At 56.9% G+C, this 13098-nt stretch overlaps 1 protein-coding gene across 5 annotated transcripts; it reads left to right on the top strand.

Moving 5' to 3' along the window:
• The first annotated feature begins 404 nt into the window (after nucleotides 1-404).
• Slc16a3 (solute carrier family 16 member 3) lies at nucleotides 405-10201 on the top strand. 5 transcript variants are annotated; one of them, XM_075989760.1, is made up of 6 exons: nucleotides 405-772; nucleotides 6167-6254; nucleotides 7162-7411; nucleotides 7520-7663; nucleotides 7926-8693; nucleotides 9345-10201. In XM_075989760.1, exons 3-6 carry the CDS (start codon nucleotides 7189-7191, stop codon nucleotides 9614-9616), a joined length of 1407 nt encoding a protein of 468 aa, XP_075845875.1. In that variant the 5' UTR covers nucleotides 405-772; nucleotides 6167-6254; nucleotides 7162-7188; the 3' UTR covers nucleotides 9617-10201. The 5 variants fall into 5 exon arrangements, with proteins under 5 accessions (XP_075845875.1, XP_075845876.1, XP_075845877.1 ...); XM_075989761.1 differs by having other exon boundaries at nucleotides 406-772; nucleotides 6167-6215; XM_075989759.1 differs by lacking the exon at nucleotides 405-772 and adding an exon at nucleotides 1204-1308 and having other exon boundaries at nucleotides 6167-6215.
• Nucleotides 10202-13098: the final 2897 nt, after the last annotated feature.

The following is a 13098-nucleotide window of genomic DNA, read 5'->3' as shown; positions in this document are numbered from 1 at the left end:
GACCCTGAATGACCCTTTTCGCGAAGGGTCCATCAGAGCAGTGGGGGCATCTCGGTAGGTAAGGACTCAGGATAGTGGACTATGGGGCCAAAGCTAATGCCTCCAGTTACCATGACCAAAAGAGTGGACAGCTGTGACCTTCTGGACTTGGGAGTCACCCTTTCCCATTCTGGACGTATGCTCTAAACTTCTAGCCTCAGGGACTCTGGGGTTGTTTAGGAGCCTCATTAGAAGTGGATGGAGTGCTTCTTTAGCCAAGGCTGGGTGCCCGGGAATAGCTGCCCTGGCCCTGTCCATCAAAGGTCATGCTCCCTGGTGCCTCCTCAAACCTAGCACCCAAAATGTCAGTTATTCCATCATATGGAAGAGAAAAAAAGGGGCTGAAGTTGCCCGCCCCACTCGGAGCACTGGGAAGAACCCGGTCAGAGGCTCTGCTTTCTCCCAATCCTGATCCTTTCCAGGCAGACGGCATTTGTGGCGTAGGATGGAAAGGTTCTCATCACCCGCACTGGGCTAGGCTGGGTGACAGAGCAGGGCTGTGGTGTCAGTGTCTGGCTTTGCAAGGCCCCAACCACAGGGGAAAGCGGAAGTTCAGAGAGGCTGACAGCCTTGCCCAAGATCCCCCTGTAGTTCAAGGTGCGCGGGTCTTGCTTCTCAAGCAGGGGAGACAGCCCCGCCACCGCCGTGCGATAGCCCAGGCTTAGGCACCGGCAGGATGTGAAGGTCTGGACGGAGCGAAGATCGGAAGGAGCCCTAAAGACTGAGAGCTGAGGCAAGTGGTGGGAGCCCATGGTAAATGGGGTGTGGTGGGGCGTGTGCCGACCTGGTAGAAGACGCGGGCCTGAGTATGGAGGGCAAAAAGGTCCGGGTTTCGGAGGTAGCCACTCTCTTGCCAGAATCATTGAAGGATCCCACAGCCTTGGAAAGGAATAAATGGAGGGGCAGAAAGGGGTGCCGACGGGGAAGTGAGGCGGTCAGCCCGGGTCTGAGGGCGCGGAAGAGACCAGTGAGAAGGTCCGTGTTGGGTGGGGTCCGCGCCCGGGTCGCCTATAGAACGGGATCAGACCCGGGCTCCGCGGTAAGTGGAGAACGGCAGTGACCGAGCCGTCGGGGCGCAGGGGCTGGGGCGCCCCCTCTGGCAGCAGCGTGGGGTCCGGACGGGGAGGGCAGGGGCGGCGCCAGGCAGCGGTGACGTGCGCGGGGGACGTGCCGCGCGAGGGATGAGAGCACTTAAAGTCGCCCCCGGCTCGGCGCCGAGCAGCCGAGGCGGGCAGAGGCGGACGCTGTAGCTGGCGGTGGTGGTGGCAGGTAGGCGCGGCGGGATGCGCGGTGGGATGCTTGGCGCGCGGAGCCAGGCAAGGACCCTCCAGTCACCTAGGGGTTGGGCCTTCGTTCATCAGGTGCCGGATCCGGGCCTGGAGCTCCTGGCTCCTGGTCCTCTCCGTTCTTGGTTCTCCAGCCCTGGGTTTCTCCTGACTTGGAGAATCCTCTCACCACTGCAGCTCCACCAAATTGCCCGGAGCAGCCAGTTGAGCGTTTGCATCCTGCCTCCCTACCTTCACAGAAGCCTATCCATCCGGCAGCCCTCGGGGGCTGGGCTTCATCCAGGAGGCAGCTGCCCTGGACGACCAAACGTCCACAGTATAAATAGCTCGGCCCAAGAGGGTTTGGAGGGTGGCCGGGCGGCTGGAGAGCCTGGGCTATATTTGGTGGGAATGATATAGACTTCTTGGAACCCTGAACCTCCAGCGGGCATCAGCAGGCCGCCAAGTGAGAGAGGAGCACGTGCGCTTCGGAATGGTTGGGAAAAGGAATGCCCTCGGATTTCTTCCTCCCGTCTCTTTACATTTTACTCTCACCTTAAAGCCGTTAACCCTCAGCCAGCCACCACCACTAGCCCAAACTAGGCACATGAAAATGTGTTTTCCCCTCATAATGGCGTAATTTGCTCTATCCTCATTTCGTGGGAAAACCAGGTGCACAGCCTTGGCTTTCTTACCTGAAAAGTGGGTTTTCTGGATGCTGGTCCAGGTTTAAGTGCAAGGGAAGCCGCTAACTCTGTACTGATGATCCTTGGAGTTTGGGTGGCGGGTAAGGGCGGTAGCAGAATCGAGTCTGCTCTACCCGACGTACAGGGCTGCATGTCCAGGCCGACAGGAACGCTTTCTGTGATGGTCAGAGCCATAATGGCAAGGCTCCCTCATACTACACAATAGCTTGTCCAGACCTGGGGGTGGATTCTGCAGGGGGCAGGAGGTTATCTCCCGGGGCTCTCAGCTTCATTCCACAGGCCTGAGAGTTGGCTGGTGTCCAGTGGATGTTGGGTCTGTCTGTGAGAAATGGGGACAGTCCCGAAAATGTGGGGGCTCCCTCAGGATGGGCAGGGACTAACACACAGCTAGGATGTGGTGCAAACGATGGGTCTATTACCTCTCAAGGGGCACCGGGGCACTAAGTATGTATGGCGCCTTCTTGGCAGGGACGTTGTGGTGTCGACAAAGCCCTGAACAACCATTAGTTTGGTTCCAAGATGGACTTCCCCACACCACCAGTGACCTTGGGGCAGGGCCTGCCTGGAAGTCTAAATTTGGAGGGGTAGCAAGGAGAAAGCATTGTTGAACATAAGAGCCATCAAGGAGCGATATGGAAGGGGTCAGTTTGTGGGACCCCACAGTATGCTGGTGTGCCAGGATTTCTGACTCTAGGGCCAGTTCTGCTGTGAACTGGCCAGGAAAGGGCGGGGGGCGGGGTGGCTGGTGAGGAGCCACGTGCAGGAGGGCACCTTGCCCCCCCCCCCCAGTCGGACGGACCTTCTGGATGGTGGTGCTTAGCAAATGGAGACCCCTCTAGACCAGGCCTTGGTCCACCTGGCACTGGCACAGGGGCAGGGCAGTTATGGAGACCGCCCTAGCGGCAAGAGTAGGCCTCCGGCCTCAGTTTCCATTAGCGGAATGGGCCATGAGAGGCAGATGCACTTAATGAACTATCTGCGAGACCGAAGTTCATCGGTCAGCATCCCAGAGGCTCGGCCGCGCGTCCCGGCTCGCTTTTGCACAGGGCAGAGGGAAATGGCGCGCCTGGAAAGCGAATCTGTGGGTGAGTCGTAGGACTCCCCCCCCTTAGGGCATGTGGCGCCGCACTCTGAAAGTACGGTAGGAGTGGAGAAGGACCGCCTACTCCAGGCAATACGGTGGCGGCTCCTCCCTTGGCGCGGTCACGTCCCCCACGTCCCGAGGCCGCTTGGGCGGAGCTTCCTTCCCTTCCCGACCCTAGCCCGACCCACTGAGCCCCGCCTAGGTTTGCTGGACCTTTACCTCCAGTCGGCAGATGGAGTGAGGCTGGGCTGGTCGGTTGCCGCCACTAACCCAAGCCCCACCCCCACCGACCTCCTTGCCAGACAATGATGGGAGTTTCGGGGGCACTTATGACTTCTGAGCCTCCCGTTAGCCTTAAATCCTGGCTTTGTGGAGGAGTGGCCATTGCAATGTCCAGCAGGCCTAGGTGGAACTCTGTTGGAAAGTGGCCTAGAGAGAGCCCCACACGCTGACCCTAACCTTGCAGAGAAGGGGCTCCCACGGCAAGATGGAGCGGGTCCCTAGGGCTGCCCCATTTTGTGACAGTCAAGCGTGGAAGGTTCCTCACACGATGTGGGACTCTGAGCCCAACTATCCTAGGACAGTCCTGCAGGGATCTCTGGCCTGGGGTGGGATGGGGTGGTGATTGGCAAACAAGACCAGTGTTTCTGCCCTACTGGTCCCTGTAGAGTTGATGTGAGCTGACGGGACAACCTGGAGCCTGGGCAGGCCAGCTGAGATGGGGCGGAGGACCAGGCAAGCCCGTGGCCCAACCTCTGCGGCACCATAGCCGCCTCTTCAGAAAAAGCCTTTCTTCCCATGGCATTCTTTACATGCTGGTGGGCTCAGGGCTGAGGGCCCAGAAAGGAGAGCACACTGCTATCCCTGTTTGTATGATGGTAGGGGAAGGGAGTGAGGAAACGAACTTGGAAGGAGGTCTTTCAGCAACTTCTTCCCCCCCCACCACCATGGTACTGGGTGCTAGCCTCAACTAGCTGCTTAGTTGTTTTGGGAGGAAATCTGGAATGTTAACCAAGGAAGATAGATAGTTGCCTTAGTTCCTGTCACCTACTTAGACCACAAAGGCAGGGCCAAGGCTGGTCCCTCCTTGGATGATAGGCACTTAAGGGGCCCTGAACGGACCACAGACCAGAACTCGGGGCTTGGACCACCATGGGTACCCGGTACGCCTTCTTTGGACTGATAGTCCAGGCGCTTGAACCCAGAGGGATGTTGCAAGGGACTCCCATGTACCTATGCCGTAGGCAGCAGCCTGTGGTGTTAGACCTTCCAAGGGCCTCTAGGGACCAACTTTTGGGAGCACCCTGGAGACTTTCCTGACCCAGTCCCCACCCCCAGATCGGTTTTCTGTGACCTGGAGGCTGAGTTATTTCTGGGCTGCTTCAAATGCTTCCCTGGGAGGGTAAAATGTCACTGAAAGGCCAGATGGCTAGGGTGTGCCTGAGGCTATCCTGTTGGAGGTGGGGAAGCCCTAGGGTTAGGGCACTGGCCTGCATTTTGGCCCATCCGTGCTGTTACCCTGCAGATCTCAACCTCAAAGCAGGCTGGAAATCCTAACCTTTTACGCAATTGGGATGTGTTGAGGCCTGGGCGACCAAATGCAGTCTAAAGGGCAGGCTTAAACTGTGCCCCTTGTTGGGACATTTGATCTCCCTGAGAAGTCTTTCTCTGCCGGGTCTCTGGTGACCAGCTGGGGTGGGCGCTGGTGAGGCTCCATTAGGGTGGTTAGTGCCAGACTGGGTAAGGACGACTCTGGTGCGGGGCCTTGGCGGAGAGCTTGTCTTGGTGCTGTCAAATCCTTGGCACTGAAGGTGGCCCTCCCTGTATTATCAGCCTTACATGGCGGCCATGGACCCGAAAAGCTCCAGAACATGGACCCTTCTGACCTTGCTTGCCCAGTTTAGAGGGTGCCTCGTCTACAGCTGGGAATTATGTTCCCATTTCTCTCCTCCTTGGACTCTGAGAGCTCCAGTGAGGGCCCAGCCTTTATAATAAACAAAAGTGAAGAAGCTTCAAAAGGCTGGAATTCTTGTTAGTACCTTGACAAGTGCTAGGCAGACCCGAAACTGCCCAGGTGCTCAGGTGTCCAGAGTTAGGTTCGTGTTCACTGCTGGTTCTGGGCATGTTCTCTTTGCTTTGTATGGAAACTGGGTTTTATTTATTTTTTTACATTTTATTTTGTTAACACGGGGGTGGGGGCACAGGCATCTGTGTGCCTGTGTGTGCCATTGCTTGTGGAGGTCAGGACAACCTGTAGGAGTCGGGTTCTCTCCTTCCGTCATGTAAGTCATGGGGATCAAGCCCAGGCTGTCAGTGTAGGCGGCAGGTGCCTTTAGCCACTGAGCCACCCTGGCCACCCTGGATTTATTTTTAAAAGTGCAACAGAAAGCTTGGCATGGTGATGCATGCCAGTAACCCCAGCACTCAGGGGTTAGAGGCAGGGGAGTTTGCCATCCTGGGGGCTCCATCGTGAGATAGTCTCTCTCTCTCTCTCTCTCTCTCTCTCTCTCTCTCTCTCTCGCATGCACGCACCTGGTAAACTGGGCCTGGGATCCTCCTCATGCTTTCTGCCTTAGCTTCATCTCTAAATGGTACGGCCCTAAACTGTACTCCCCCACTCCCGGTACTAAGTTTCCCTTTAAAACTCAGGGCTGATGGATAAGAGGTGCCTGGCACCTGGGGCTCCCACTGAGCATGTCCTGATTGTGGCCACGATACTTCTCCTTTGGGTCGGAGTGCGGAGGGTCTCAGGCTGGGCCATGGCCAGAGGTCAGAAGCAGGGTGAAGTCCTCGAAGGTTGGTGTGCCTTCCTATCAGAGCTGTGTGTTGACTCTGAGCCTTAGGAAAAGCCTTGGTAGAGTCCCGCCAAGCTTGGACTTCCTCGGACAGTCTAGTTTAACACGTCTGTGTCCCAATCATGGGACTGTGCTCATAGGAAGACGGCAGCAAAGGGGCAGGGCTGGAGCCTAGAGACCCAGGGTGAGCAGCCAAGGTGGGAAGCTCTCCTGGTCGGGGGTTTACATTCCAGCGCAAGCTACCCTTAAACACCATGGATTGATCTTTCTCCCCAGAGTACTGGTTGGCAGCACAGCATTTGAGGAGACTGGACTGAAAACTCAGGTCAGAGGCTGCCCCCACCCTGCTGCAGCTCAGTTCTTGGTGAGATGGGGGATGAGGCCAAGCAACCTCTGGGATTAGGGGAATAGTGATTGTGGGGTCAACAGCCAAACAAAAACCTGGTCCTAGACTTGTTCTGTCTCTCATCAGCTAAGCCCCTGAAATTCATGAAAAGGGAAGTTAGTGTGTGTGTGTGTGTGTGTGGTAGGTGTGGGTTTTGGGGCACTCCCTGCTTGCTTACGGCTAGGGGCCAGAAGATTGGTCCTTGTTACAATAAGTTTGTTATGAGCTGCTGCCATGGCTGATGTTTCCCCTTAACCCCCAGGCCTTCCTCGGGGAACCCATCGGGATCTTCAGCCTCTCCTTCATGGATGGTTCTAGGCAGTTACAACGACTGAGCTCTTCCCAGGGGAAGTAGGAAGCCCCCCTCAGATACCATGGCCTGTGTTTCCATCTGCCTCTGTTCCAGACCCACGTCCTCCCAGGCAGTCAGAAAGGGGACTCCAGAGTGGGGAAAGGAAGAAGCATAGCTCCTCAGGGGTAGGAGAACAGGGCTGGGTACTCACCCCAGATATCCTGGGGGAGGACTCCAGAGTGCGCCTCCTCAAAGGGATGGGCACAGCCTCTGCCCGGCACAAGTTCAGAAAACACCAGCCAGGCTGATTTCTTGGGTCTGCTCTTCCTAGGAGGTAATGTGACTCCTGGTCCAACCCTAAAAAGGTCATTGTACTTTATAGCCACCTGTGTGGGAACAGACAGCTGAGTGAGGGGTCCAGACAGCTTCCCAAAGTACCCGCCGGGGAGGGGGAGCCTCCAGTCGGCAATACCGGGCTGTCCATGGCCCGCTGCCAATGCTGGGGCCCTCCAGGTGTCCCCACCCTCCTCTGCTGGGCTGCCATTGAGATGATCACCCTGGCAACCTAAGTCAGCTCTGTTTCTTTTTTCTCAGGGCGAGGCGAAACCAGCCCTCCAGGCTATGGGAGGTGCTGTGGTGGACGATGGCCCCACTGGCATCAAGGCCCCCGATGGGGGCTGGGGCTGGGCCGTCCTCTTTGGCTGTTTCATCATCACGGGTTTCTCCTACGCCTTCCCCAAAGCGGTCAGCGTGTTTTTCAAGGAGCTCATGCATGAGTTTGGGATTGGCTACAGCGACACGGCCTGGATCTCCTCCATCCTGCTGGCTATGCTATATGGCACAGGTGAGGGAGCGCCGAGGGATGGGGGCGAATCCTTGAGGGGGTGGTGCCTGGAGAGGGCAGAGCCCAGCTGGAGGCCTGGCTGCTCCCTTAGCTCCCATCTCTACACAGGCCCCCTCTGCAGCGTGTGTGTGAACCGCTTTGGCTGCCGGCCTGTCATGCTTGTGGGCGGCCTCTTTGCATCCCTGGGAATGGTGGCCGCGTCCTTCTGCAGAAGCATTATCCAGATCTACCTCACCACAGGGGTCATCACAGGTGAGCTGGGGTCGGGGGACCTGCAGACCTGCTCATCTGAGCACTGTGGGACGTCTTGGCTGGACCCTTTCCTCCCGTCCTAAGAGTTTGCTGAGATAAGTGGCCAGTTCTACTCTGGTCCACTAAATGCTCACCACCATTTGCAATGGAGCCTGTGTCCAGGGAAGCGGGGGCATGGATGAAGGTGTGGGGAGGCACGGGGCCCCACACCGCCCTCCTTGGACGTCCTGCGTTTGAGGTCTTCCACTGTCCTCTCTTACAGGCCTAGGTCTGGCTCTCAACTTCCAGCCTTCCCTCATCATGCTCAACCGGTACTTCAACAAACGGCGCCCTATAGCCAACGGGCTGGCCGCAGCGGGCAGCCCGGTGTTCCTCTGTGCGCTGTCTCCACTGGGGCAGCTGCTGCAGGACCACTATGGCTGGCGGGGTGGCTTCCTCATCCTGGGGGGCCTGCTGCTCAACTGCTGCGTGTGTGCTGCGCTAATGCGGCCGCTGGTGGCGCCCAAGGCGAGTGGAGGGACCGAGTCCCAAGCACCCCAGCGGCCATCCAGGCGCCTTCTGGACTTGAGTGTCTTCCGAGACCGTGGCTTCCTCATCTACGCTGTGGCCGCCTCCATCATGGTGCTGGGGCTCTTCGTGCCTCCGGTGTTCGTGGTGAGCTATGCCAAGGATCTGGGTGTGCCCGACACGAAGGCCGCCTTCCTCCTCACCATCCTGGGCTTCATCGACATCTTCGCCAGGCCCACGGCTGGTTTCATCACGGGCCTCAAGAAGGTGCGGCCCTACTCTGTCTACCTCTTCAGCTTTGCCATGTTTTTCAACGGCTTCACAGACCTCACAGGCTCCACGGCCAGCGACTACGGTGGCCTGGTGGTCTTCTGCATCTTCTTTGGCATTTCGTATGGCATGGTGGGGGCTCTACAGTTTGAGGTGCTAATGGCCATCGTCGGCACTCACAAGTTCTCCAGTGCCATCGGTCTCGTGTTGCTGTTAGAGGCTGTGGCTGTGCTCATTGGACCCCCGTCAGGAGGTGAGTGCTGCTGGCGGGGACACCAGGACAGAGCGGGCAAGGGCTGTCCTCCCTGCTTTAGGACTGGGGCCAGCAGAGGTCAGCAGTGAGCTGCTGGCTCTGAGCCAAGACAGGCATAAACTTGACAGCCCGACCCATAGGGTCTGGCAGCTTCTTTAGGCGTCTGCATGCCACGTGGGGGCAGCTTTCAAGGGAATGGGGCAAGATTTGTTACTTTGGTCCTTTTACTTTCTGAAGGCCAGCCGAAAAACACTCCATTGAAATTGAGAATGGTTTTGGCTGGCAAGGACAGCTTAGCCATCCTGGACCTGGGTCTCTTACTCCACAGCCCTTTCTGATCCTCTTATAGCCTCTGGCTCCTTCTTTCTCCAAGAATGGCCTTGGGGTCCTCAGTTACTGGGCAGCTAAGGCATGTTTCTTCCTAAGGGGTCTGTGAATGGGAAGAGGGGTAGAGACTTCAAGGCCACTTCTATCTATTCTTTGCTCTCATGGGGAGGAGGAAAAGGAAGAGGAGGCTGGAGAGGGCTGAGAAGATGCTGCTGGGGATGGAGGAGTGTGAGGCATTTCCTCAATGCCGGGAGAGGGAGCCCTGGCCCCGGGTGGAAGCAGGGTACTCCCAGGAGCTTCTGGTGACCTGAGTTTTCTTTGCAGGCAAGCTGCTGGATGCAACCAAAGTTTACAAGTATGTGTTCATCCTGGCCGGGGCTGAGGTGCTCACCTCCTCCCTTGTGCTGCTGCTGGGCAATTTCTTCTGCATCAGGAAGAGGCCTGAGGTGACACAGCCTGAGGTGGCGGCCTCAGAGGACACGCTCCATAAGCCCCCTGTGGACGTGGGGGTGGACTCGAGGGAGGTGGAGCACTTCCTGAAGGAACAGCCTGAGAAAAATGGGGAGGTGGTTCACACCCCAGAAACCAGCGTGTGAGTGGCCTGGCCAGGCGGACAGGGAGCAGGGAAGAGGTCCAGAGACTGGCAACGCTCATATTTATTTCACGAACAGGACCAGCTGAGGCGGGGCCATCGGCTCAGCTCTGGCTGCCTGGTCAGCGGGTCAGTGTTTTGCGGGGAGAGGTGGCGGGTGGGAACCGTGTCATTCCAAAGTGGATCTGCGGTGAAGCCAAGGGAGTCCCACGGTTACCAGCCGCCTACACCAGGGACGAGGGACCCAGCCTGCTGAGCCCAAGCGGCCTGTGCCTCCCCCGCCCCCCACTGTGGCCAAGGACCTAGAAACCCACACTTAGGAGACAACACGACTTTAATCAGATGGCAGGGCTGGGACAGGTGGGTGCTGGCAGGTGGGTGCTGCCGGCAGGGTCCTCCCTGATCCTATCCCCATCTCCAGCCCTCTGTTGTCTAGCAAAGAGCTCCTTCTGTCTGACATGGTGGAAATAGTCCTGTGTGCAGGAGGAGCGCCAGAGGGCTTGTCTCCAGGAGCTGTCTGTTTCTGGGCAGTGGTCTGTTCACCCTAAGTCCCACCTTTGTTAAATAACAAATCGCTGATTCTTAAAAAGTGGTTCTGACATCTTCATTAGCTCTCCCAGTTTTGCCTGCTGTCACTTTCTCTGCTGCCTCTGGGGTTTGTTCAGCAGCCACAGCATTCGTACGGCAGGAAGAAAAGGGGTGAGGGGAATACCGAGGGAGGGAGAGCCCCATGCTAGAGAGGGGTGCCTGGGTGGCACTTGGAGGCCATGGGGAACCCCCAGGGCTGAGGAGACTGAGCTGAGATGTGGCATAAGCTACGTTCACTGTGGGCTTCCAGCGTGAGTTTCCTGCCTTTCCGTTTATTCGCCCCTCTGGAGGGCTGGTAAATTTCTCTCTGTGGTCAGCGCCTGCTGATCTGTTCCCCGTCCTCTTCTGTCCAGCCCATGCTCAGCACTCGGGTTCGCCCGGGGCACCTCGCACCCACCTGCCCTGTGGCCAGTGGCGGCCTGCGTGGCTGGAAGCCCGGTCAGAGGCCGCTGGGGCCGCCTCAGTAGGTGGTTCGTCGTGGGCGCTGGGGACGGCAGCGGGTACCTTGGCGGGCCGCATGCAGCCGGAGAGATGACACGTCCCTGCTCCTCTGCAAGGAAAAGGAGGCGAGTGCTCATATCTGGGCCCTGCCTCCCATACCCTCTGGTGGGTCTGGTCCTGCTAAGCCCCACATGGAGGTCAAGGCCTTGCAGCTCTGACCCAGTCTCAACACTCTGGGGTGCCTCTCCCATTTGGTGTTTCTGTTCTCTCTAGGAGGTCAGCTGTGGTCACATGCATTCTGGAGTCTCTGATTTGCCAACCACCAGAGCAAGTTTGAATGGCAGGACCTCAGGCTTCCAAACAGGCTAAGCTCCGACTGGCCATTAGCAGCTGCCCCTGGAAACTAGAGGGAAAGAGAAAGTGGTGGGGCAGAGGCACTGGGCCTCAGGGAACACAGCTTGCTCTGCCCACTCTCAGTCTGCCTCTGGGCGAACCTCAGCAATTACACTGGTGGAATCACTGGCTCAGAGTGGCTCTTGGGGCTGGGCACAGGGAGGACTTGTTTCTAGAACCATCTGCACTGATCAGACCCTCACTAAGCTGTATCACCCTGGGGGAGAGGTCATGCTGCCCCTCCCGTTTGTTCTTCCCACACCTGCGCCCAGGGCATGTGGTCTATGAGAATAAGCAGTCAGGAAATGGCAAAATGGTCCGGCTTCATGCACACAAGCAATCACTGTTAGAATGTTGGGACCATTTTTTTTTTTTTTACAAAGACACTTCTTTATAGGGAAGAGATCCCAGTGATCGTCTTCGTAAGGAAGATGTTAGGTGACCAGCCCTGAGGGCCCTCCCAAGCCTGTGCTAGTGGGACCCCACTTGCACCCTAGGATGGCAGCTTTGGGCCCTGTAATGAGCAGGCAGTTTTATCTGTGTTTCTGCACGGAGATATTTTCCAACTGGACAGAAGGAAACACAGTCCTCAAAGTATTGCTGCTGGGGAACCTAGAGCAGTGCCCAGCCCAAGCAGGTGATGTGTGAGGCCTCTGAATGCAGCTGGAGACACCAAAAGACACAGACTGCCCTGCAGGGGCTGAGTGGAGTGCCAAGGGAAGGCTGTATTTAGTATCCCGTGATCCATCCAGGCCCACCCATAATTGGGCTTGCAGTAAGGGAAACGGATATCCCATCACCCCCAACTCAGAGCCAAATGAGCTAGGCTCATAGGCCAGCATTGCCAACCTCACTGGGCCCGTCCCCTCAATCCCGTCCCCTACTCCTGGCAGAGAATAGAGGTCAGGGTGTGAATCAGTAGGAGCCTCATGGCCAGTGGCTACTGATCCTGTGCCATCTGAGGAAGCTAGGCTGGGCCCAGATGCACAGCCGTTTGTGGGACCCCAGTCTCCAGTGCAGTCTACCCAGACTTCACTTCTAGCACAAAACCTTTCTAGGAGAGGCGAGAAGTATCTAACAGTGGAATGTTCATAGGGACCCATGCCAGGCTGCAACGGGGGGGGGGGGGGGGGGCGCTAGGCAGAGCTGGCACTAATACTTCACCTCCCATTCAGTGGCTCTTAATGCCACAACCCCTTAATATAGCTCCTATGTCCCAGCTACTTCATAACTAATTTTGCCACTGTTATGTATTTTTGGAGAGAGGGTTGGCAGTGGGGTCATGACCCACAGGTTGAGAGCCACTGCCCTAGCTAATGAGGGACAGAATCGAGCAGTCCTGGGATCCACCAAGCAGGCCAGAAGCCAATTTGGGATGCTCAGGGTACAGACAGAAAGGCTGAAGAGCAACTTGGAAGAGGATGGGGGTTAGAGGAGCAAGAACTCAGGCATGATTGGGGGAGTTCCCCTCTCTAGCAAGTCAACACCTGTCACATACAGAGAAACATGATTGGGGGAGTTCCCCTCTCTAGCAAGTCAACACCTGTCACATACAAGTGGGTTTTGGCCATAAATCCTGGTAGCATTTGATTGTTAAAACAGCCTCCAAGTAGGACACAGATTAGAATTCCCAAGAGGACAGGTTTCCACAGCAGGAACAGACCTACTTATAGCAGTCTGACAGCTTTTCCCTGCCCCTCAAAAGGGGCACCAACTCAGAGGGCTATGTAGGGTAGGTGAGAGGAGAAGGGCTCACAGAACTGTCACAGTATCCCTGAACTGCACACCAGAGTCCAAGTGGGAGCCATCTTTTTGACACCTACTCCAACTAGTTTTCCAATACCCACAGGCTGAGAAAGAACGAGGAGGACATCACCCTGGACCTAGCTCTCCTGGGTCTCTAACACCAATAGAAGGCTGAGGCAGGACTGTTCCAGGACAGCCTGGTCTACAGAAAGAGACTGTCTTAATCTCAGCTGTCACCCACACCAAGTTAACTTTCATGTGGCTTACACATTCTGAAAACTCAGTTGCTGAAAGAAAAACCACACAAAGGGAAGGAAG

This window comes from Microtus pennsylvanicus, chromosome 11, assembly GCF_037038515.1.
Source record: "Microtus pennsylvanicus isolate mMicPen1 chromosome 11, mMicPen1.hap1, whole genome shotgun sequence".
Lineage (NCBI taxonomy): Eukaryota > Metazoa > Chordata > Mammalia > Rodentia > Cricetidae > Microtus > Microtus pennsylvanicus.
The sequence above is the reverse complement of the archived record's forward strand: the minus strand, read 5'-3'. Positions and strand labels throughout refer to the sequence as shown.